Below are 26,862 nucleotides of genomic sequence, written 5' to 3'. Positions count from 1 at the left end.
GCTCAGGCTGGTCTCGAACTCCTGAGCTCAAACAATCCACCCACCTTGGCCTCTCAGAGTCCTAGGATTACAGGCGTGAGCCACCGCGCCCGGCCAGCAATTGTGTACATTCTTATTCTGATAATAAATTCTTTATTCCAAAATTCTCATAGTGGTTCTGCTTCCCTATTTGAGCCCTGACTGACAGAGTGAGGGAATGTGTCTACCTTGGTGATCAATACTCGGAAATGGGATTCTGAGAGGGAAAGGGAGAAAACTGGCCATGAGGATGTGTGTCTGGCTAGATTATGGGGAGAAAGAGAAGAGACAAGGATGGTTAGACAGAAGTTCCTAGAGGTTTGCAAGTGTGGAATTATCAGGGACACAGCAAACGTACAAGAGACTCTGGTGGAAGGACTTAGGACCAGAGAAGGAATAGACGACAGCAGGGAAGCCTTCTCCCCTCCTGCCTGGGCAGACCCTCAAATCCAGTGAAAAGAAGGAGCATCACTTCCTTGCTCCTCTGCCACTGCATTTAATTCACCTGCCTTGTCTATTTTCCTCACTGGGTTATAAGCTTCTTGAAGACAGGGGCTGTGTATACTACAGCTCTAGAATTTCAGTACACGATGTTTAACACTGTAGGTACTCAGTAAATTTCATTTTTTCCCTTCCACTCTCCTTCCTTCCCCCCTCTCTTTCTTCCTCTCATGAGTGAAAGAAGCTGACCCAAAGGAGAAATGAAAAACAGGCAATCAGAAATGACACCGAAGGGTGTGTGTCCAGGCAAAAAGAGGCTATCTTTACCCCCTTCAGCTAAGCGCTCAGAATACAAAGAAAATGAAGACCTAAGTCCACACCTGAGAAGCTCACGTTCTTGGGGAAAGCAGAGGGAGAAGGGAGAGAGGACGACATGTGAGCACCTCACTACAGTATGACAGGAGACCTGCTTACCGAAAGTGAGCACAGCAGGCCAGAGGATGCTGAACAGAGACCTGGCCCTGGACAGCAGAGGTGTCCTCTACCTTGGAGCTGTGCTGAGACAGAAAACCGCATGATCTTTTATTCACTCCTTCAACTGGCTTTGAGGACCTGTTATTTACCAGGTACCACATTAAGAACCTTAAACACACATCGTATTTTGTTTATTATCACAGCGACCCTATGCGGTAGATTTTATTATTCTTATTTCATAGGTAAAACCGAGGCCTAAAGAGATCGGGTAACCTGCCATAAGCCGCACATCTAGTAAACGCAGACTGTAACCAAGGACTGCTGGACATCAGAGCCCATGTTCTTTCAGGAGTGGTTCACAAAATATCTGGAAAAGAGTCACGCTGGCCAGAACACAGATTCCTGGAGCCCCCCTAAGATGGTCTGAATAAGAATCTGAGGGCAGTGCCTGGGAATCTGCATTTTAAAACCATTCCCTAAGTAATCCTTAGCACCTTAAAATACGAGAACCACTGACCCTAAAACCACAGGATTCTGCATGGAGATCTGGCAGTGGAGAAGGGAAATAAAAGACTGCAGGTTGGAAAGGCTGCTGGGTCAAGACGTGGTTTCTTAAGCACAAGGAAAGAAGGTCACCTTGGTACCCAGGGCTAGGGGCCCAAAGAAGCAGCTGGGAGAGAGACACGATACAGCACAGAGGCCGGAAGGCTGGGCTGCACTCAGACTGGATGACAGGTCGGAGAGCAGAAGGGAAAAAAGTGGAGTATTGGCTCAAATTTGCCAGTTTCCTAACCCCTTTCACATACTGTCATTTAACAGCAACACAATCAATTTTAACAAGTACCTAGCAAGTAGCAGGTACTGTCGTGTGTGTTTACTGTACACTAAGGTGAATCCTTACAACAAGTCTCCAAAGCAGGTAGTTCTTATCTCCATTCTACAGCTAAGGACGTTGAGGTGGAGAAAGTGGCAGAAGAGGTTTCAGGTAGTGATTCTGCAGGGAAATGTGATATTCACAGACTTGGTTATACAGAAGAATCTAGGTCAGTGCTTTGGCTTCCTGCAGCTTCAACCAATCAGAGAAGTTAAAACCTTAGATAATCCTAGAATAGGAAGGAGAACTGGAAAAAAAGGGAGCTGTACAAAATCCTCTGCAAGACCGTATACGTGGAGAAGGTTTAGAAACGAGCAGTTGGCTGGAGAGAGATGAAGAGAAAGGGACGTGTGAACATGCCCTGAATACCAGCACCAGGTAGGGAAAGAGCTTACGCCTTTCCCCACAGCCTTCGTCTGAGAGCACTGTTAGGATTCTTCTTTTTTTTTTTTAAAGCAGCATACATTTAGAGGGATCTTTGATCTGAGAGAAAAATCTCGAAATGCTACCTACCGTTCATGAGGGCATAGGTGAGAATCATTACGGAGTTGTTTAGAAAGCTATTTTCTTCATTGATGACTCGGAGAGTTGCCTTTTTATCTTCTTCCGAAGAGTCCTTTGATGTAATGCCAGCTGACAGGTAAATGATGACCATGTCTGTATCTAAACAAAAACATACACATTGAATGCTCCGTTTGGATTCTGGCTAAAGGCAGCAGTTCAGTTTCCTTTTCATTCCCCCTGGACTTCCCCACCTCGAGGACCTGCCTGGCCCGAGGACCCTCCCGGCCCGCTGTTCCTAGTCCTTCCCGCTTGATGCTGCGGCTTTCATCTCCCTGCCTCTGCCTCTCTTCCCTCCTGCGCCTTCTGGACAGCGAGGCCTCATTTATCCCATGTCAGGTAAAGAGATGTTCCTAAAAAATTTCCCAGATAAAAGAAGGTGCCACCCATGGCTGTAGTAATTTAAGCCAGTCCAAGTGGAAACCTCTCCTGCCCTCTGAAATGGAGGATTCGGAACATGATTTATCCTCTCCCCAGTGATGCAGGATCACCGCCATGAACACACATTTTGGGGGGACTAGGCTTTTAAATGGTTGGTTCTTCCAGGGGCTCTTTGGATATGTAAGGTTACCTGCCCCTGCACTATCTCAGCACTGTAGTAGAGCAGTGAGAACATGGATTTAGGAGCCAGTTGCCTGTGTCCAAAACCCAGTTCTGCTACTTACAGGCTGAGTCTGGGAGACTGAGGCAGATTTCTTGACCTCTCTAAACCTAAATTTCCTTGTCTATACGATGGAGCAGTAATAGAACTGATTTAAGTAATTTAAGTAAAGAGTGTGAGCAAATGGTGATGGCAAAAAGAGGATGAAACCTCAACACACACATAAAACAAAAACGAACCCCTTCTACTAGTCTGCAGTGGCAACTCTGATTTAAGATCAAAACTACTCTAAAAATATTGCTGAAGGGTAGAGTAACTGAGAAGTAATTTTAGCTCAGTGGGAAGGATGTCTGTTAAGTGGACTGACTCAAAAACAAAAAGTGATGAATTTCCTCCCTTTAGAGATATATACAAGCAGAGGCTGAATGACCACTTTAATAAAAGGAGGGAGGTCAGAGAGCCAGATTTTTACATTTTCTTTCTGAGATTCTTTTTTTTTTTGGAGACAGAGTCTCGCTCTTTTGCCTGGCCTAGAGTGCCATGGCGTCAGCCTCGCTCACAGCAACCTCAAACTCCTGGGCTCAAGCAATCCTACTGCCTCAGCCTCCCGAGTAGCTGGGGCTACAGGCATGTGCCACCATGCCCGGCTAACTTTTTCTATACATATTTTTAGCTGGCCAGATAATTTCTTTCTATTTTTAGTAGAGACGGGGTCTTTCTCTTGCTCAGACTGGTCTTGAACCCCTAAACTCAAACAATCCACCCGCCTCGGCCTCCCAAGTGATAGGATTACAGGAGTGAGCCACTGTGCCCGGCCGCTTTCTAATATGAGATTGTTTGATTCAATATATATTTTTAGAACATCCTGCATAGTTTATCTTTTTATTGAGAAATAAATATTGACATTAATATGTTATACACTTATGTGTTCTGATTCCTACTGTTGTCATTTAATTGAGGTTGCTTTATAAGGGCTGTGGCAGGCAACCTCCCGATATTCATTCATGTTCTGGGGTTGCTGCCTCCTCTTGTGTGTGGGTTGGACTTTGTGACTCGCTTGTAATGAACAGAATGCAGCAGAGGTGATGGGACATCAAGACTGAGATTAGGTTACAAAATGACTGTGGCTCTTGCAGTGGGTGCCTTCTCACTCTGCGGGAAGACAGCTGGAAGGCTGTAAACAGTCCCATGGAGAGACCAGGAACGGAGGCTCTCAGAATTGAAAATCTGAGTGAGTGAGTTTGGAAACAGATTCTCCCCCAGTCAAACTTCGAGACGACAGCACCTGTGGCCAGCAGTTTGACTGCAGCCTCACGAGATACTTGACTGAGGCACCCAGCTACGCTGTGCCTAGATTCCTGACCTACAGAAACTATGAGATAATAAATCTGCATTGTTGTAAGTCACTGAGTGTTGGGACAATTTGTTACGCAGCAAAAGATAACAAATACAGTTATCCTTTTAAAAATTATCTTGATGAAAACACAATGCTTGAATTTCCTTTGGTTTGTAAACTTCCATTTTAAAGTATTCTTATTATGCAGAAGTGAATAGTTAATTTATGTAGTATCAATGTTGTAGATAACTGAACTGAATAAAATTTGACTCAAAGAAGTAAATGCATTCAACATTCCTCTTATTTATTTCTAACATGTAAAATAGAGGCAAGTCTTAAAGGCAATTTTGATGCTTGAACAATTCTCTTATGAACATTAACGGCAAATTTCAACTTCACTCTTTAGTTATCAGAGATTAGGAAGTGAATGTTGATGCACACACAAAAAAAAGTCCATAAGTTTTAGGAACATTCCTGTTTTAAAACTAAATGTCGGCCAGCTGCAGTGGCTCACGCCTGTAATCCTAGCACTTGGGCGGCAGAGGCGGGCGGATTGTTTGAGCTCAGGAGTTTGAGACCAGCCTGAGCAAGAGCCAGACCCCGTCTCTACCAAAAATAGAAAGAAATTATATGACCAGCTAAAAATATATATAGAAAAAATTAGCCGGGCATGGTGGCGCATGCCTGTAGTCCTAGCTACTCGGGAGACTGAGGCAGGAGGATCGCTTGAGCCCAGGAGTTTGAGGTTGCTGTGAGCTAGGCTGACGCCATGGCACTCTAGTCCAGGCAACAGAGTGAGACGATGTCTCAAAAAAACAAACAGACAAACAAAAAAACAAAACAACAACAACAACAAAAAACTAAATGTCAAATTTTTTTAATGTTCTAAATACAGTCCTATAAATTATTTATAAGGACCCTAAACACCTCAGTTAAGCTTCCAACTGAAAACCAAAAACTGCTTGACTCTCTAGTGGGGAAAATAAAGATATGCCATGAGGCTGATACTACAGTATAAAACAAACCATCTTCTTATAGCAAATGTACCATGTGTGATAAATCTTGGACAAACTTGCACTGACCCGAGAGAGAACCCTTTGAGTTTTCTTACTTAGTCTTATGATTCTGGATGAAATACACTGTCACTGGGAGCTGTTTTAGGACACAGGCCCATGTTTGGAAAACCAGAAGGCCGGCAGTCCTAGGGCTTCTTTGGCAGCCAAGTACAATTTCTTTCCATCCTAACAATAAGACATATACTCTGGAAGTATCCTAACTGGCTCTGCTCAGCCCCTGACACCATTTCTACCTTATCCTCTATAAAAATTGAGTTCTTTTTCCATTCTTATCAGATCTATCAAATTTGGTTGATTTTTTTCTTTATGCATTACTTGTGATTAGTAATGTTGGGGATGAGTAATTACAGGGACTTGGGATAGAGCAAAGATGCATTTGTAGCATATAAATGGAAGAAAATGCAATAGACTCCCCATTTGGTGAGCCTCTCTCTAAGCCAGCAGCATGTCCTGGGGTCAATATCCACACGGGAAGAACAACTCAAATTTGGGCTCTACCCATGCCATTAAATCCCCACTCCTAACTATCTTATTTATTTATTTATTTATTTTGCTATAAAATGATCCCCCAACCAACTACCTCCCAAACAAACTCAGCAAAACAACCCCAAAAGTGTTAATGCTATCAGTTATAGATCTACTATGGGACTGAGGAGTCAGCATTGTAAAAAAGTTTTAGATTTTCTGATTGGTACCAAGAAAATTAGTACAAACCAACAATGATCTATAACATGTAGCTTCTGTTCATATGGCTACTCTTATGGGGCAGACACTTTAATTTCATGCACAGACTAACCCTTACAATAATCTAAAGGGCAGCTCTTATTCAAATAACTTTGCCCATGGCACCTAAAACCACATCAGACACCCAGCAAATGCTAAATAATTGTCTGTGGGGTGAACAGAAGTAGTGACGGATAGTGTAAACTCCTGGGAAGAGTAATAGACCCCTCACTATGCTGTTGTCAAGGCTACTAGTGCTGTCCTTGGACTTAGGGTCAACTTAGGACATTTAGGGTATCTGCTCTAGTTTAGTGGGAGCTAGAAGTCTTATAGAAAACTGAGTATCATAATAACCACAGCTAATGTTTATTGAATATTTAGGAAAGAATCCTGGATCTTATCATCACCCCCAGTTTGCAGATGAGGAAACCAGGTCTAGGGACATCAAATAATTTCGACAAATTCACAAGGTTAGAAAAATTTCAGAGTAGGACAATGGTTAAAATCCAAAACCCACATTCTTGACTCCTAGGATATACACTGCCTGAGAGCACCCTGAAGCCTCTCCTTAATAAACCGGACAATGCTAATTCCTGAAGTATTTCTTTATACAAACTAATCTGGGCTATTTTTTCTCTAAGCTGCCAGTAAAAGCTGTAAACTGGAAGTTGGTGAGCTAAACCTTAGAAACATCTTACTTGGCCTCAAACAGGCTCCTCTGAGCATTTAGAAAACCGTGCCATCAAAATTTGTCCAAGCCTCTCATGGTCATTCTTGCTGTGTTTTTGTTTGCCAACATTAAGAAAAGAAAAACAAACGCAAAAAAAACCCAGAGGAGAAATGCCTCCCATCAAACCAGCCTTCTGCTAACATGCAGGGCAGGAATGTCTGTGAGAAGAGGTTTAATGAGGTCTCTATTCATAGTTTTAAAGCTGGAACAAATGTCAACATTTGAAAAATCAAGGGATTTCACATAGAAATCCAGATTTCTGGCTTCTCTTGAAACAGAAGATCTGGCAACACTGAGCAGACATTCCTGCATAGCAATAATAGACTGAACAGAAGAGCAGCTGCCCCTTGACGGTGCACACAGCTATCTGAGTCACTACGGTCTCCAACTAATCCCCATTACCTTCCCCAGCTCGCCGGACTCACAGTCACTGCCTGCCTACCGCAGGCATCTGAGATTGCAACTGCTAGTCTAACATTTCTCTTCATTGCTTGAACACTGTAATAATCAAAATTGGGCTTAAACTCTAAAGATGGCTTGACGACTGAAGAATGGAGCGGAAAGAATGCTTCTGAGAATGAGGAATGCTGACAGGTAGACGGCATTGACGACCGAGCCAATCCGCCTTGAATACCTGAGTTCAGCCTTATCCATTGGCCTTACTGAACCGTGGGCAACTTTCTACTCAGCCATCCCATAATATTGGCCTGGGGATAGCTGGTGCCTGCCAATGCTAGTGGGCAAAATTCTAAGATGATCCAAATGACCCACATACATATACCCTTGTATTAAATATAATCTTGAGTGTGGGTATAACCTGCAACTTGCTTCTAACCAACAGAATATGGCAAAGGGGAGGGGCTATCACTCCTGGGATTGTGCTGCATATTTGGCAAAGATGGACGGGTATTGCAGAGCTCCCTAAGAAGTTGACTTTGAGTTAATCACAAGGGAGTTTAACCTGATTAAATCAAGAGGGTCTGATCTGTTCACTTGAGCTTGTTAAAGGAGGGTCCAACCCTTCCCTGAAACCAGGGACTTAGAAGAATTGCACGAAGTAAAGTTTACAATGAGTTTTACAGTTGCAAGGAAATGAATTCTGCTAACAAATGTGTGAGCTCAGAAGAGGACTCTAAACCTCAGAGGAGAACATAGCCCTGTTGCCACCTGATTGTAGCCTTGAGAGACCCTAAAACAGAGGACTCATCTAAGTGGTACTTGGACTCCCGACCCATGGAAACTGTGAGATAATAAATGTATATTGTTTTAAGCTGCCAAGTTTGTGGTAATGCGTTATGCCGAAACAAAACTAACACACCGTCTACCCTCATTCGTTGTCATCATTCCAGCAGCTTCCTTCTTTCGAGGGCCCAGGCACATAGTGGCAGGCACTATGCTTTGCGTTTATTAGTGCCGGCTTAGTTTAAATGCAGACACAATGAAGAGCTTGGAAATTTATTCTTTAAATTTATCTCAACAGGATACATTAATGTTCTCACAAAGAGGAAAAAAAAAACACTACAAATAGATTTTTTAATATAAAAGGGAAAATGAAATAGATTTCTTTCAGCAGTTTCAAAGCATGAGCCACATTTCAAATATCTTTCCCTTGACTTTGGTATGCATCCTAATTCCAGATTTTCTTTAATACATAAAAATTAAATTAGAGTGCCTTTGTACATTTGAAGGACTGTGCTCATCTAAATGACAGCTGGCTAGAAGCAGGGATCAAGGCAAGAATTCCTGCTGCCCCCTTCACGCGCCCATGTGCACAAGCAGACCCCAAGTCAATGAGGAGGCAACACTGACAATTAGCACTAGAAAGGACGTGGGTGTTCCCTGGGGAAATAAATGGGGTTCTGTTCTTAATAAAGGGGCAGGAGGAGGAGGCTCTCAGAGTCAAAGAATCATGCAGACTGACTGCCTTTGATTGGAAAAGATAAGAAAATCTAGTAAGATCCTAGTATTAGATGCCCGTGAAGATGACATGTGACAATTTTATATCAATTAAAAAAAATCCCTCTAACACAGCTATGGGATAAATTTACAATATGTTCCTACTGCTATCTTTAGTATGCTTATAGGTCCTCAGAGAGAATGCACTTACTTGCTTGGAACCTTGTGTTATTGTTTGTGCTTCGAATCAGCTGAAATGCCTTTTGAAAGCCCACTGCGTGCTGGGTGGGACTGTCGGAAGACTTGACGCTGCTAACGAAGGTGGACATTTTCCTTTTCGTCTCGCTGGTGGCTGGAGAAAGGAAGGTTTTATAGCACTGGTCCAGTGAGCAAGTCCTGACGGTATCTGCCACAGTTAACACAGAAATCTGGAGGAAAGAGGGAAAAAAAAACTTGTTGTACTACTTAAAGTTTTTTTTTTTTTTTATGTAACAGACGAGCCCAGCTGACGGAGAAGGCCTACAGAACCATTTCTGAGAGTTTATTTAATACAAATAGATGCCTGGAGGTATCAATCTATCAAATTTGAAATGGATTAGTAAGAATTGATTAAGGCAGGGGACTCTAGAGTTTGTTTTTTGTTCCCAGATGAAGTAGCAGTACTGTGTGCACATATAACATTTAAAAAACAAGAAAGTTATTTCATGCAGAGAAATGTCTAAGCAAGAGCTAACCATCTTGGTTTTCAAATGTGAAGTGGGGGAGAGGGTAGGGAAATGGGGTGTGTGTTTTAGGCAACTTCTTAGTGAGCAAAACCTCTGGAGTTGGCAAAGGCAAAATGATAAAGGAGAAAATGTCCATGGGCAATAGATTATCATTAGCGGTACACATACCTCTCGCTCTCGGAGGTGTCCAGGAGATTAGTAAACCACTAGCAGCCTCCCCTTCTCCCCAACTTCCCATCAATCTTGAGATAAAGTTCAGCCATCCAGCAGAAGCCAAATCCCCCACGCTTCTCCTTAGTGCAACTTCCAGAGTGAAAGTCACGGCTAATTAGAAACCTTAACAGGAGCCTTACGCGACTCAGTTTGGTGGTAGTGGTGGTTATAAAAGAGATTTTTGGATTGGCAGCTGCTTCCTCAAATATTAGAATAAAAACTAAACCACTCTCTTTTCCCAAAGCCATTGTAAACATAGATTAAAAACAAAATACACAGATGGTCCCTGACTTACGAAGGTTCAATTTACAACTTTTTGACTTTGTGATGGTGCAAGAACAATATGCATTCAGTAAAAACTGTACTTCAAATCCTGAATTTAATCTTTTTCCAGGCTAGTGACACACAGGACCATACTCTGGAGATACTGGGTGGTGGCATCGAGCCGCAGCCCCTCATTAGTGGGTAAACACTCATACTTTACAGCGGACTGTATGAAATGAATTACATGAGACAATCAACACTTTATTATAATATGGGCTTTGTAGATGATTTTGCCCAACTGTGGGCTAATGTAAGTCTTCTGAGCATGCACAAGGTAGGCCAGGCTAAGCTACGTTGTTCTGTAGGTTAGGTGCATTAAATGCGTTTTTGACTCACAATAGTTTCAACTTAGGATGGGACCTAACCCCACTATAAGTCAAGGAGCATCTGTATATCACAAAACAATAAAGTAATTTTAAAAAGGCATTTAAGGAGGACCCCATGCCATAGCGGTCACCAGGATAATTATCACCTTATCGTGTTCGTCGATGGCGCTGAGGATGACCTGAGCAGCGTCCTTGGCGATCTGAAGCTGGGTGTCGGTGACGGAAGCCCCGTGGTCCAGGATCACTACTATGTGCTTTGACTGTGGCCGGACTGTAGAGACGTAGATGGGTCTAGAGGGAGGAGAAGCTGTCTAAGGTCAGTCTTGGTTTAGGTAAAAGGCCTCAACACGGTCGTGGACACTACAGACGTGTGGGAATGTTGGTCTCTATGTGTTCTCCCAGGGATGGCACGAGGATGGAGATCAGCATGGAAGAAGAAACCATACTGGTGCATTGCAAACAGGACAACAATGTGTGCCTGCGGAACAGGGACTGGTGACTTATACCTTCTAAAGACTGAAGCAACCAAGAGAAGTTTTTCAGAAGCAGAGCCTTTGGGAGGTTGGCTTTTTCAGCACACTTGAGAGTCAACTCTGTCACCTCTGTGTAGCGATACTGCCCACTGTTACCCATTTTGCTACAGGAAGTGGAATGCGTGGCCCCTTGGGCCGAGAGATAGGCCAAGAGGGAGGGAAAAAAGGTCCCCTCGCCAGGGCTGGATCCTCCTGTGCAGACGTGGAGTGGGGCAGCCTACAACCTGCGAGTGCACTGAGCAGCTCTGAATAGCAGGTTTGGTTTTTCTCTTCTCATACAAAGGCTTCCGCTCAGAGGCCCCTTTCCTTTCTGTACTGAAACAATTCACACCGGTCAGCCACCAAAAGGCCCCTTATCACAGCATTTCAAATCGTGCCATCAAAATTTGTCCAAGCCTGTGATAGCCACTCTTCTTGCCCCGTTTTTGTTTGCCAACATTAAGAAAAAGAGGGATGAGGGGAGCCACAAAGGAGAAATGCCTCCTATCAAAGCAGCCCTCTGCTAATGTGCAGTGCGGGAAAGTTTGTGAGAAGAGGTTTAATGAGGTCTCTATTCACAGTTTTAAAGCTGGAACAAATTAGGGGGAGTTTAAGAAAGCAAATCGGCCTCCAGAGAATTCTCTCCTTTATTGACACCCCTTAAACACTAGATTTTCCCGTGAAATGTTAGATGCCAGTTGAATCACAAAAGCCTGGGCACAGATTAATAAACGTAGGCAAAGTACCAAAAAAACTCAAAATCTGGCCAAATTTACACTAAGTGTTCTCAGGCCCAACGTCCTGCATTAATACTAAAGTACCGCTATATTTTCACTAGTCAGTACCAGTGAGCCAGTAGGGAAACGGGATAAAAAGAAGCCAGGAGAGACGGCTACAGAAATAAAACGGGGAACAGAAAAGAAGGAAAATCTGACCATCTCAACCCTGACAACTAGGTCAAATATTTAACTTTTTAGATCCTCCTGGTCAGGCGAGAGGATTTTCTTTAAAATGACACACTTCCTTTGTTCCAACTCAACTCACATAAATGAAAAGCAGGGTATGTAACAACTTGTCAGACTAAGTTATTAAAAACTACGGTAGTGGGACACATAAATAGTAACGTCAAATGTACGAACTGGGAGGCATCCTCATAGCATGACTGGCAGCCACCGGTTCCTTCCTTGCCTTGCTGTGTTCTGAAATCCACTCTACACTTCCAAGGGATGCAGAGAACTTGCAAAGGCATCAGAGGAAAGTAAAGGGATGGGAATAGCAATCTATGAGGAGAGAAAGGTGAATTATTTAGCCAAGAGGGAAGAGAAGTTCAAGGGTTGAATTAATGCAGATTTAGAGGGGAAATCCATGAAAACCTAAGTTGCATGGTGTAGGTTAATGTTGATTTTGACAAGGTTCTGTTTTCCCCTTTAAACTATCCTTCACTGGTGCTTCATTAAAAGCAGCATGCCATCTAAAATATCTTCTTAGAAGCAAAATTACATGGTTCATGCTGGCCCTTGCTTTCCCAGATGAGCCAGACTTAGAAGCCAAGGTTATGACTTCTGGTCCAGTCTCCAAAACACCCAAGTTTTCACCAGAAGGTTTGGGGAGGGAATGGAAGAAATCTGCTTCTTAGGAGATGCACAGAAGAAGTATTTGCCTTGGAGGAAAATCGTAGATATCACTGACAGTAAAGATGAAGGGAAGCTAAAGTGATTATTCATTTTGACTCCAGAAAGTGGCATGAACAGTGGGCACCTTGCACCAGGCTGCAGATGTTCTCGCATCAAGCATCTGACACGGCAAACGGAAAACTGTCAAAAGGAAAGTATCTTTGCCTCAGGGGTTCTGTAAATTAATGAGTCTAGTCATACAAATCATCTCACCATTACTGCAATTCTGGCTATGTGGTACAATCTCAAGTCATTTCTGTGAGAAAAGCAGGATGTTAGTGATCTTTAACCCAGTGCTTTCTGGACAACCTTGAAACTTCTAGTAGTTGAAATTTTCATGTAAATTTCAAAAGTACGGCCAAGCACATTATCATAGAAAGGGAATTTGAGAATCATAAACTCAACTGAGATATGTTACAAAGTTATGTTCCAGGGCTGCACTATAGAGAAAGTGCCATGGTTTATGTTTCAGCAAAGATGACTGAACTTCAAAACACTCTAGGTGCTCAATTTCACGTCATTAGTAAATATGTTGTTTTACTTGGCTTGTTAGATAGTTACAGAAAAGCTCCAGGCTTCATCATTTGCCCCTCCCTAGTATTACCAAGTCCACACGTATTAAATGGTGAAATCATTTCAGAACAAGTACAAATTTAAATCCACAGCTTAGAGGCAGAGCTGTGTGTAGAAATGAGAAGTTCCTATTTCACACAGATCAATCAATCGACAATTGAAAACTTTAGCAAGCAAGTCAACATACCTACTACGATGCTCATAGCTGCCCTTACACCGGAACTTGTGTGCTGGGAAAACAGTGAAAATTCCTTCTTCTGAACTGAAATACTGCCACTTAATTCCAGGGTTGGATTTCAGGTTGTCTGCAAGAACTGGAGGAGTGAGAAAGATGAAATATAACCACCAGATCCACAGGTGCACGCAGGCCCTGCTCCTCAGGCATCTGTTTTGCATAAACTGCTTGTAGTATGAAGAAACCCCACTTAGATACAAGGTTGTAAATTTTCTATGAATCATTTTCTTTCTGCCTCTTAAAAAATGCCCCATGAATAGAAAATGTAATGTGTAGAAAATGTAATGTCTCAGTTAAGTGAAGCTATTATTCCTAACATCGTATGGTGACATTACATGTCCTGGATTAGTTTTCCAGCACAAATGATTCATTTGCATGAATCTCCCCTCTCCCTGCACGGGTCCCTGTTGGGCTAGCATATGCTTGCTGGCTTGGGGGACATTCTCTTGCTGTGGAAAACAGTGACGTTAATAGGCTTAGTCTCCAGAGGGACTAGACCTGAGACCTCGACCTTACCTTTGCTTGTCTCACTTCACAATCAGGGAAACAGCATACAGGGTACGTGAAAGGCCAGAACCACATTCATTCAGTAAAGCTGTTACTTATGGAATAATTCCTGGGCCAGGTGCCGGGACAGAAGCTTTTCTTACGCTATCTCATTTCACGCATAAGACAACCCTAGGATGTAGGGTGGTACTATTATCCCTACTTTGGAGTTCAGAAAATATGCTTAAAGTGTGTGATTGTGAAAGGCCTAATCAATAAATGACTGAGTTGGGAGTCAAATCTGGGTGTCCTGGCTCCTGTGTTCCCTACATCATGCCCTCCTGCCTCTCTCTTCCTGTGGATGCTGCACCGTTGCCACTGATCTGTGGCTGCCATTCCCTCAGCCCCGAGAGCCAGCCACCTTGTGTGCAGTCCTGACCCACAGCTCCATGAAGTCTTTCTGACCCTCTCCCACGATCAGAATCCCCTCCCTTCTCTGAGCTCTCATGCCCTTTTTGCTCTGCTCCAGACCAACTCAGTTGTTTATTACACACTATGCACAGGTCACTGCTTCACATGCTGCAAGATAGACACAGATGAGCAAAAACCAAGCCCTACTGCAATAACCAATATACAGCAGAATTATTTAGATGGAAATGAAGCAGAAATTCAGTGGAGGGAGGAGTCTGAGCAAAGGCAAAAAGAAGGAATGCATGAGGTGTATCTGATTAAAAACCACATTACGCTCTAAACATCCACGTGAAAAAATAAGGATCTGTTTACAATGGTTGACTCCAACAACGAAGACGGACCTGTATCTCCCTGTAGACAGAGTTTTCACCCAGGTAGTTCATCAATTTTTATAAATTCAAACATGAAATGTGGTCTTATCTCCATGTTGCAAATGAGGAAACTAAAGCTTAAAGAAGTTAAGTGGCACTTTATAACACGACCATGTTTTATCCTCTTTATAGCATTTACCACCATCTGAAATGAACTTACTTGTTTTATACCAGTGCATTTTCTCCTCCCCCTTCCCACCCCCCGTTAAATTGTAAGGTCCATGCCATCAGGAACATGACCTTGTCTCCTTAGAGCCCAGAGCAATACATGTACAGGGAGAGTACAGTAAATATTTCTTGAACAAATGAATATCCACAGCTAGTAGGTGGTAAGATCATATCTCAAACATAGTTCTTCTGAATCTAATGTATTTCTCACCAAATCCATCTGCCCTAAATATTAAGGGGTAGACTAATTTTATGTTTTTATACCATACTTAGCATTAGGGATTAAAATTCTGAAATGAGACCTGTCAAGATCTGCAGGGTATAGCAGGAATGATGGTGCCCTGGTAAGTCAGATGGTTGGTACAACAGTCATACGCCTGCCTCTCTTCCTCTACAGCATCGTGAACTCCAAGAAGGCAAGACACTGGTCCACTCTTTCTACTTAGGGTTCAGGGTAATGGCTGGCCTGCCATGGTAGCTCATATTAGCTGGACTGAATTCCTATTGAGACAGACAGACCTTGCTTCAGATGTAAAGTCCTGCTGCCTCTAGTTCACTGTATTTATTAAAACATCCACTATTATCCTTGTGGCCACTTGGCTTTGATCAACTCTTCTTCATTTGTTCTTGGCCTACCATGGGCACAGAACTGCTTTGTGGGATGGAGATAAAGAGATCAAAAAGATTAAATTCTTACCCACAGTCTAATTGAAAGCTTGCACCTCCCAAGATGCAACCAATGTGCGAGGGCAGGGAAGGGAGCACTCTACAGTGGGGTCACTACAGGAGATGCTGGCTTAGCAACACAGGAGGCCAGAGGCCAAGTTCTTCTTTATAATTCATCAATGGACAGTGTACATAGGTGCATATCATTTGCTATTGCCCTGTATGAAGTGGAACACAGAGTGACAATCTATTCAGCTCCCGTCCCTTTCTCCATCTGCATGAGGCTCACCATTTTTAAAGTTCTATTTACTTTGCAGAGGTCTTCCTGTCATTAGCAATATGTTTTCTGAGGACTGTCTTTTTGAGCCATCACAAATATTTTAATTGCTTTCCAAATACTAACAAACATGACAGCAATTAAAACATGCAGTCAATGTTCAAATGCCAGCGTCATCTTTATTTCCGGCAGGTACAGACTCAGGTCTGGCTTTAGTGCTGGCTCCAACTGTTACTGGAACAATTTCAAAGTGCAAAGCAAAGATAAAGATATCGGTCAATAAACCTCATTTTATGCTGATCATTAACAATAACTTCTGAAGGAAAAAAAATGCTGGGACAGCATGTAACTGTGCCATGGAAGTGACATAGGGTGCTGCCTCTATCGACCTGCCCGCCTCTAGGAACATGTGCCCAGGGCTGGACAGGGTTATGCCCAGGCAGGCTCGGATGGAACAAAATCGAGAATCTACTCTGACAAACATCTGGCACAAGCACATGCCAAGCCTTGTGCTAATGCTCACACACATGCCATTTAACTCTGCTCAACAAACCAATCTTTTAGCATGCACTAAGGTTTCAGGCGTTTACATTAAATAAGAATGGAGTGAACTCCATAGACATGCAGGAATACTTTAGAATTCCCACTCATCCCCTATTCCTCACTGCTTTCAATGACCGGCTCTCTGCATAGAAGCGTTCCTTAGGTCTGGCACAGTGGTCAGCCAACTTCTGTGACGGAGTAGGCAGGAAATACTTCTGGCTCTGTGCTCCACAGGGTCTCTGTTACGACAACTCAACTTTGCCCTTGTAGTAGGAAGGCAGCCATAGACGTTTGTAAATGAATGAGTGTGGCTGTGTGCCAATAAAAGTTTATTTACAAAAAGCAGTGGCAAGCTAGATTCGGTCAGTGGTCCTTCAACAAAGCCATGCAAAATATACTATTAATACGTATAGGCATTAAAGCATTTCCAGAGCATGGTGCTTTTAGCATTACCCCTGTTACCGTCCTCAGACCCTGCCAACCTACATGCCAAGTAGTTCAAATTTATCCTCACAAAACTCCTCAGAGTGAAAATTATGATCTCCAAGTGACGATGAGGAAACAGGCTCAGAGAGCTTTTTTGACATGTCTGAGGTTTCACAGCAGGCAAGAAGGGGCCACGAGAGTCAAGCCGGCCTGTGACCCCAGTGCCCGTCTCGTCTTCTCTCTGCCAGGAAACTTGCCCCTCGTGAGACGTCTGGCTGACGCGAGCGCGTGTAAACATGGAAGAGGCTTTTGCTCCACCTAGTCTCCTGGGGTCCGAAGCCTTAACCTTGATCTCACATTAGCACTGTTCTCCAGGCAGCCCTGCCAACCCCGCAATAAAAAGGCAAACATTGCCTTTGGAAGTAAAGGAAAGCTCAATGACCTCATTTAAAAGTAACATCTGTAACAATAAACAGGCTACAGTGAAACTATTAAAAAGGGAGCCAATGGGAGCAAGAATGTTTTAAAAATAAATCAGAACTCGCAGAGTGCATGATATATTTGGTCTCACCACAAAAGATCATTCTGGTTGCTTTATAATCCTCCCAGCACTATAGCACAGTATCAGGCAAGGTTTCTCAAATTCTCCTGTTGAGGACTCCTTTGGCATCTGATTAAATTTCACCTATTATTTGGTACTAGCAGAAGATGATGGATATGATGGTAATGAGGCCCCCAGGGCCCAGAAGTAATCTATCACTGCGGTGTGTACATCCCAGGCGGGCCACTCTCTGACCTAGCCGTGGAGGTGAATGAGAGCCTTGTTATCCACACAGGCAACCTAGAGGGGGCTTCCCCCATTCACATGAGTCAGTTAGGTGTCTGGCCACTGGACAGCTTGGGCTGGTGTCCAAACCCAGGGTCCCGCACACTCACTCTTTCCTCAAAAATGCTGGAAGCCATCCAGGAAAAAAGCCGGGCACACACCCAACCCGTCAGCCGTGATGCACAGCATTCGGCTTTAAGCTATTAATGGGCAGGGTCTGTATCTGTGTAAATTGCTCCCCACACCTACCTCTGACAGACACAAGTGAAGGGGGCAATAAATGTATTTTCCCTTCACAGAAGTTTATCCCCAAGCCGGAAGTTACTGCATCTCTGAAAATCCTCCCCATCATTTTACCTCTTCCCACCTCTACTCAGTACTATCGCTGTTATGGGTAAGTTTTAGCTCCTCCAGCACTAGATTCTAAGATCCCTGAGGGTGAAATCTATATCTGACTCATCTCTCTGTCCCTAAAGCAGAATCTCCCAGTTCTTTTTTCACAGACACACCCTCTGAGAACTGCAGGATTGGAATCCGCAGCGCACAGGCTGAAATGATCTTCACTGTTGTTCGATAAATTCTAAAATCTTATTTTTCTAATGCCAAATCCAATTAAAAACAAATTTAATATTGTGACATCAACACAAAAGCAATGATAATTTTAAATATGTCCTAAAATGCAAAACACTCCCTTCTCCAAACACCACTGCCTTGGTTAAGAAAGTTTGTCAATGCAACCAGCACAGAAATAGGTAAACGGAGAGATTAAAAAGTGTGATGATTTCATGTCAAAATGTGTTAATTGTCTGTATAAAACAAGTGAAGTTTATTGGATGTCAATTATACCTGAAGAAAGCTGTTTTGATAACAAAACAGTGAAAATATATTGAGTATCATACAAAACAGATTCATATATAGTGTGCTACTTTTCATGATTACCCTGTGAGTCTGTTATTTTATCCCCATTTCATAGATGCAGAACTAACTTGATTAAGGCCCCAAGGGCAGAGCCATGATTTGACTGATCTAGGTATGTCTGCTCCTCTCTTTCCAGAACACTACAGTATTTCCGTGTGTCAAGAAATACAAGATGAAATGAATGAGCAATCAACAGATAAAAAGCTCACTGAGCATTCTTGAGAGGCAGAATAAATATACAAACATGCAGGTGTTTCGTAATCAAAACAACAGGTTGTATTAGTTTGTAAATACACAATGTAAATAAATACAATTAAAGAGACACTTAACAAAAAGAAATGATTTCATAATTGAAATAAGACATAAGGCTAGACTGAGCACTTAATCTTATGAGAAAAAAACAAACTAAACTGCTAAAGCTGGCACACACCAGCTGGGTAAGTTCAATGCCATGGGGTTTGCCATGGCCCCACCGGCTGGCTTACCTGGAAAATGGCCCAGGCACAAGCTACCGCTTAGAAGGCAGAGTCAACAGTCATTATTACAGCATGCGTGACTCTGAGCGACCTTAAACACTAAGCAGAATATTTTAGATAAGAGATGGAATTTTTATATGACTGACAAACGAGAGAGTTGAGACCTCTTAATTATTTTGTAAGTGCTCGGTAGGTTAGAGATGTGAGCCTGAGGTGTCAACTAGAGCAAGCATTAGAAAGCCATTTGCAAATAGTCTGGTGCTATTTTGCACTTTCTACTTAATTCAGGTAGGTATTTACCTAGAAAAAAGACTCTGATAAATCAGAATGGACTTGGAATGGGAAGCCACTGGCTCAAGTCTCATCTCTTAAGTCTGGCAAGCTGTCTGACCCTGAATTTACCCTGTTCTCTATAGCATCCAAAGGTTTCTTTCTAAAATGTAAACCGAACCTCACTGTTACCTTGCTTAAAACCTTCCAGAGGTTTCCCACTATACTACACCTAGCATTAAATCCAAACTCGACGAGGTCCTGCCTGATCTGGCCCCTTCCTCTTCTACTTCACCTTTCCCCTCTTCAACTCACTACCCTGCACATCATGAGCTAATTCCTTCAGGTCCACAGATGTGCCCTTTGCACGTGGTATTCCTTACGTCTGGGATAATTCTTTTCTCCACTTTTCACTTAGCTCTTTATTTTCATCCTTCAGGTTTTGCCTTAAATTTAACTTTCTCAGAGATCCTTCCCTGACCACTCTCAATTATTATTCTCTCTTAGAATAGCCAATATTTTCCTTCACAGCAAAAATTGGCAATCTTTTGTGTATTTCTTGACGTAGCAATTTGTTTAATATCTCTCACTTAGAGGAGCTGTAAGTCCCATGGAGGCAGGAACCAAGTCAGTTTCATCATGTTCCTAGTGCCCACCACAGGCCTGGCCTTTTGTAAGCTTTCAGTCAGTACTTGCAGAATGAACAATGACCTTGGCCAAGGCTTTGTCTCACACGAAATGTCACAATTTCCTCATCTGTAAAGTAATAGATTTTGTCAAGGTATTCCCAAAGACCCTTTAGAAATCAAAAGAGAAAAGTGATAAGATGACAAAGAATAAAGGATGACAGGAAGGGTGTACAAGGCTTTACAACTAGAGAGGAAGAAAAAACTTCCAACTGGCTTTAATCAAGTTTATACAAAAAAGGAAAAAAGGGGGACATTTTCACTTCCTACTGACTCACAGGGTATAAGCCAGCACTGAGACTGTCAATAATGACCCACAACTATATACACATAACATCCAAACAGTACCAGGACCGGTTATTTAGATGAACATGATGCAGAAAACTTAATGTCAGTCTTAAAAATTGAGGAGCCATCGCAGGTAGCTCACTGTGATCTCGGATGGGCAAGAACAAGAGGAAGTGTTTTCTCATCTCAAGATTTAAGTTAATTATTGGAGTAACTATAAAATCTCTTTAGCTCCAAGCCCTTAAAAACAGGAATGATGCCTAGTAGGTTATTTGGATAAAGCCCTGCAGTCCAGGTAGCCAGTGGAAGTTGGGTTTAGTCCTAAAAATTTTGCTTTTGAATTTTGCTGCAGACTATGTAGTGGAAACCTTTGTATTTGGTTATAAGTTCAGGACAATCCTTCTGTGCCATGAATGCTTTGGTGGTCTAGAGAAGCCAGAATCTTTTCATTTAAGATTACAAAGAAAACCTCTAATGATAAAATAATTTTCAAAATATCAAAAATTTAAGTTTATAACAATATATGTACTTCCTTATTAATATATTAAGAAAGATTTAAGGCCGGGCGCAGTGGCTCACGCCTGTAATCCTAGCACACTCTGGGAGGCCGAGGTGGGAGGATTGCTCGAGGTCAGGAGCTCAAGACCAGCCCAAGCAAGAGTGAGACCCCGTCTCTACTAAAAAAAATAGGAAGAAATTAGCTGGACAACTAAAAATATACAGAAAAAATTAGCCAGGCATGGTGGTGCATGGCTGTAGTCCCAGCTACTCAGGAGGCTGAGGCAGTAGGATTGCTTGAGCCCAGGAGTTTGAGGTTGCCGTGAGCTAGGCTGACGCCACAGCCCTATAGCCCGGGCAAAAGAGTGAGACTCTGTCTCAAAAAGAAAAAGAAAGAAAGAAAGAAAGAAAGATTTAGTGATAGGTCTAATACCTTCTATAATGTGGAAACCATGATGAGCATACACGGTATTTCAAGACATATTCAACAACTATTATGTGAGATGGAAATAGCCATGATTTCTTTGGTGACAAAAATCACTGGTACAACAAGTAAACTGTGGATTGTTGCCTTAATTTATAATTGAATTAGAGGTTAATTAAAATAAAGATCTAATATATTTAACATCCAAGTTCAGAAACCCCTTAATTCTATCTATGAGCCCCTTAGGAAGGGGTAGGCTCTGTCTGTACACTAAGGGACAATACATTCTTGCTAATTTTAATATTCATATGAATTAGAAATCTGCTTACAGTTGGGCACAGTGGTCTGTGTCTATAATCCCAGCTACTAGATAGGCTGAGGTGGCAGGATCGCTTAAGGCCAAGATTTTGAGACCAGCCTAGATAACATTGTGAGATCTCATCTCAAAAAAAGAAAAAGAGAAAAAATAAAGGAGATGTCACTGTAAGGATAGTCCCATGGTGATTATGAAGGTGCACTTCACGTAGGGGCAGCAAGATATCAAGATAGTCATTGTTTCCAAGGTCAGCACTGCCTCTATTTTGTATCAATTACTTTGTTCACAGCAGCTCATAAAACATCAAAATGCTTCTGAAAATTAAAACATTGAAGGACAAAAGTATCCGGATAAAACAACTGATAAGATACGGTGCAGCCAACCCAACACTCTTTCTTTAAGCCGACTCTACCAACTAAAAATCCCCAGGGTGCCAAGCAGATGACAATCAGCAAAGAAAGAGATGAGATTCAGATAAAAGTTATAATTATAGGTCAAGCATCAATCTAGACATTATATATTTTTGAAATCTCACAACAATTTGTTGTATAAAGATAAATAGAATTGCTGTCATTTTACAGAGGAGGAAACTGAAGCTGAGACACGTGAAGTGACTTAACCAGGACCATATTGCTGTGAAAACTATAAGAGGCAGGTCAGGCATGGTGGCTCATTCCTGTAACCCCAGAACTTTGGGAGACTGAGGCAGGAGGATCCTTTGAGGCCAGGAGTTCAAGACCAGCCTGGGCAATGTAGTGAGACCCCATCTCTACAAAAGAAATTAAAAATTAGCTGGACATGGTGGCAAGCGCCTGCAGTCTCAGCTACTCGGGAGGCTGAGCCAGGAGGATTGCTTGAGCCCAGGAGTTCGAGGTTACAGTGAGCTGTGATTGCACCACTGCATTCCAGCCTGGGTGACCGAGTGAGACTCTGTCTCTAAAAAACAAAACAAAAGAAAAACTGTAAGAGACAAACTCTAAACAACCGATTTAGTAAGTCATTTTGCTTTTCTTCTCTCCTTCCTTTCAAATATTTATTGAGTCCTGATTATGTGTAAGGCACATAAGTGACCATACCAATTGCTTTGGGGTCCAGAACACTTTCTACTAAACCCAGGGAAGATTTTTGGCAGGTAGCAGTAAGAATGCAGGTGAGGGTGCAGGGGAGAGAGGTGCTCTTAGATCTGACCTCCAGCACCTACCACGTGCCAAGATGGTCTCACCCAGAGCATCCCAGCAGGTAAGGCTCTTGAATACAGGAGCTATTTGATTTCTGTACCATAAAATGCTGAGAGAGTAATATCATAATATGGAAGCAGGTCTTCTGATAAGCCCCATCCTGTCTGTCCTTCAACAAGTTGACTATTTCTCTTACAGTTCTTATGCTAATTCTAAGCAAATACTAACAATTCTGTAATAGCTGTTGGCTTATTTTTCTTCAACCACAGCACACGAACTGTTGTCAGATAAGCAGCTGAAAAAATATGCCTTTTCTTTCCTCAGGAGTCCTTGACTTCCCATTTGTTGAGTCTCAAGAGCCTCTATTGTCCGGCATACTAAACTCTCCGGAGAATTCTAACACGTGGGCCCCAGATTCTCTGGTCTCCAAATATTTTCTTCCATTTTCACCATCCACATCTAACTATTTAATAGTTCTTATGTCGTCACCCTTTCCAGGCAAAACAAACGAACCATGTCCTCTAAACTCCTTGCCTGCCCTCAAACCACCCCATCTATGGGAAAGAGATGGATTGTAGTTAGCTTGTGACTTTTGTTTTTCTCAACAGTATCACCCACCAAAGGTAGGAGAAGGAAATGTGCAGAATGGACAGCTAGTTTCCCCTCACCTCAAGGAACTCTAGGCTTTCTGACAATCAGCCACCACTGAGAAAAAACACACAAGGCTGCCTACCCCCCACACCTTGTCAAATAGAAAACACAAGAGCTGTCCTAAATACACAGAGGCACAGACACACAAATACACATGTATTTCCTCAACAGACCAGAACTTAGCACCTTTCAGTAATATTCTGTGCAACAGCAAACATTTTGGAGGAGAATAAAATAAATTAATGTTCTGAGGATCCCAAACAAAATTTCTGGCCTTGTACCTTATGACAGCTTTCCAATTCCCACTCCTTACTAACACACTAACATCCTGAGCATTGTTCTGCCAGATACTATTCTGGAGGGGCCGTAGCTCAGGGACCGCCAGATATTGCTGTGTTGCTCCAGGAGTGGTTAAGCAGAGTGAGTACGAGGCCCTGTACCAGGCACTCTGCTAAGGCTTTTACATGCATTGTCCCAGTCCATGATTACAGCCACCTTATGAGGTAGGTTTTATTGATTATTCAGGAAACCAAGGCACAGAAATGTTAATGTTCCAAGTGTATAATAGCTGGCAAGAGCCAGAAGGTAGAAGTTAAGCAAAGAGATATAATTATTACCATTCTATAGCTAAGGATATTCTGGTTCACAAAGGGAAGAGTGACTTAAACATAGAGTCCTAAATGAGACCCAAGCCACATTGCTCAGTGGCTCTGCCACCATGCTGATCATGCCAGCTAGGACCCACTGAAAAAGTTCAATTAATGGCAGCTGACCAAAGGTGCTCTTGGGACTAACTAAATGATCCTTTCCTATCTCCCAGTGGTTATTTTAATCTAACACTAAGGAGAGGGCATCCTCAAATTTCTGATTCACACTCACAGCTCTTCTTCATGTCCACTCTAGGCTAATTATATAATGCAAAAATAATCAGTCCATTCTGTCCTCAATTCAGTTCAGACAGCCTGGTCATGGATTCAGAGAATCTAGAATAAGCTTCTGGGATAACCTAAAATTAGTAAGGATCTGCTGCTCTTCTCCCTCTCTAGTAGACACTCCCAGAGGACCCAAAAGTCCAGGTGCTCTTTAAACATTCATGGAAGGAATAAAAGAAAATTAGCAAAAATGTAGTTCTCAATCCCAGATGACCATTACAAGCAATTTTTGAAAGCTATAGATTCCCAGACTTTCCCAAGACAACATTCTGATTCGCTAGGTCTAGGCTGGGGACCAAAGAATAGTTTTGTTTGCAAAGCACCTCAGGTGACTGTGATGATGAGCTACGTTTCAGGTAACTAACCCAAGACATTAAGTTCCATTATCCCAGCCATTTGCTTAGCTTCCTAAACTGTTCTTCTGTCTCCAGCGTATAAACCATTTTCAAGTTTCTCTAACTTAAAAAAAAATATTAGGAGCAAGAATAACAATAAAAACCTTCCTATGTCCCCAGTTTTCAGTGAACTTTCCCCTTGCTCAGCCAAGCAACCTGGAAGAGTGGTCTACACTATTCCTCACTTCTTGCCATCCTATTCAACTGACTTCTGGCCATGGCCCCTCTCCACTGCCCAACTCCCACTCTTGGGTGACCTAAATAGTCTGCCCCCAGGTGCTTCTCCCTTCAGGCTAACTACACTTTCTTTTACTTTCCACAAAGCTCTCTTGCCTTCCCCTCCCCTTAAAATCTGTCAGTTGGTTGCCTTCGAGGTAAAAAAATAAACAAGTCAAAACAAAAAACAAACCAAAGCCAAACAACCCAAAAAAACCTCCTCAGAATGCCATAAATGACCCATTAAAATCTGGCGTAGCACTACCCTCATTTTCTGTTACTCCCTTTTAAACAATGATCCATTCTAGCTGCACATTTTACAGATTCCAAGATGTGAGTGTGCCACAAGCACATCACCTGGATAATTCCTATTCATCTTCTAAGACCCAGCCAGAGCCCGCAACCTGGGTGTAGTGCCCCGGGCTTACAGCACCTAGTACTATATTGTAATCGTACTTGTCTGTTGATTGTTCTCTTCCTCCCCGCTCCCACAAATACGCACATATATACACAACCAGGGTGTGAGGTCTCTGAGGGTAGAAGCTCTATCTTCACTGTCTCGGTGTCTGGCATAGTAACTTCCATACATTTGTCACCTGAGGGAACCTCTTCATGAGGGAGAGCCATTTATTCTGGGTCTCAAGCTTAGGTACCCAGTAAAATGAAGCCGCTGTTAATTGACCTAATGGAACATAGGCCAAAGAGGAAGTTGGGGTGGATGGAGAGATTATTTATAGGTTTGGCCTTAGATATAAAGAGTCTCAAGTGTCAGCAGGCAGAATACGGCCATGGACATAGATCTCAAGCATCTATCTTAGGGCGGCCAGGACACATAATGTTTAGTCATGTCAATACCAACAATTTGCACTTTGACTTTAGGCAGATCAGTTACTTCTCTGGATGGTTTCTCATCTATAAAACGAAGCTGATACTTATCCTTGGACTCTACGATAAGAATAAAATGAAGGTATAAAATGGTTTATGAGGTACTGAGAAACAATGGATTGATTTTCCTGGGTACGTTGTGTGTTTAGACTCACCCTAGTTTTATGTGAATGTAGAATACTAGTATTCACCTGTACAGTCTCTGTCACTCTAGATACCTGGGACATTTATGTGTGCTGATTTGCTGCTTAGCTACGGAAAACAGTGCTACCTTACGGCAAATCACAAACAGAATCTTTTCTTCACTGAGGTCTCTCAAAAGTCTTGGTTATTCCATTATAAAGACAAGGAAACTAAAGCACAAAGAAAATCCTAGCACCTTTCATTCTTTCATTCAATAAGAATATACCGTATACCTGCTATAGGCAAGGCACTGGCTTGGGCACTTGGCATATAATAAATAAATAAAAACAAGCACAGGGTCAAGTAGATATCCAATATAAAAACTTAAAATTCTATAATAAGAATGTGCCATAAATAAAGAGTTGTCACTGAACCAACGCAACTCTAAAGGGCCACCTCAGTGCATATAAAAGTTATTTTTACACTATACCATAGTCTACTGATGGTGCAATAGCATTATGTCTTAAAAAACACTGTACACACCTTAATTTAATAATACATTATTGCTAAAAAATGCTTACAATCATCTGAGCCTTCAGTGAGTTATAACTGTTTTGTGGATAGAGGGTCTCGCCTCAATGTTGATGGCTCCTGACTGATTAGGGTGGTGGTTGCCAAAGGCTGGGGTGACTGTGGTAATTTCTTAAAATAAGACGACAATGAAGTGTGCAACACCATTTGACTCTTCCCTTCACAAAAGATTTCTCTGTAGCACGTGATGCTATTTGACAGCATTTTACCCACAGCAGAACTCCTTTCAAAACTGGAGTCAATCCTCTCAAACGCTGCTTATGCCTTATCAATTAAGTTGATGTGATATTCTAAATCCTTTGTTGTCATTTCTACAGTGTTCCCAGTATCTTCACCAGGAGTAGATTCCATCTCAAGAAACCACTTTCTTTGCTCATTCACAAGAAACAATTCAAGTCACATCTTCAGGCTCCACTTCCAATTCTAGTTCTCTTGCTATTTCATCACATCTGCAGTTCCTTCCTCCACTG

At 42.3% G+C, this 26,862-nt stretch overlaps 1 protein-coding gene across 1 annotated transcript in view; it reads right to left on the bottom strand.

The window, feature by feature from the left end:
- The window catches only part of CACHD1 (cache domain containing 1), a 201,227-nt gene that overhangs the window by 42,445 nt on the left and 131,920 nt on the right, over nucleotides 1-26,862 (bottom strand). Inside the window, exons 5-8 of the mRNA XM_069478028.1 lie at nucleotides 13,264-13,390; nucleotides 10,465-10,609; nucleotides 8,942-9,158; nucleotides 2,321-2,470 (exon numbers count right to left, since the gene is read on the bottom strand). Coding sequence (XP_069334129.1) covers nucleotides 2,321-2,470; nucleotides 8,942-9,158; nucleotides 10,465-10,609; nucleotides 13,264-13,390 — 639 coding nt within the window. The remainder of the gene's footprint in view (nucleotides 1-2,320; nucleotides 2,471-8,941; nucleotides 9,159-10,464; nucleotides 10,610-13,263; nucleotides 13,391-26,862) is intronic.

The sequence above is a fragment of the Eulemur rufifrons genome, chromosome 8 (genome assembly GCF_041146395.1).
Source record: "Eulemur rufifrons isolate Redbay chromosome 8, OSU_ERuf_1, whole genome shotgun sequence".
NCBI classification, from domain to species: domain Eukaryota; kingdom Metazoa; phylum Chordata; class Mammalia; order Primates; family Lemuridae; genus Eulemur; species Eulemur rufifrons.
This window is presented reverse-complemented; position numbering and strand designations above follow the sequence as displayed.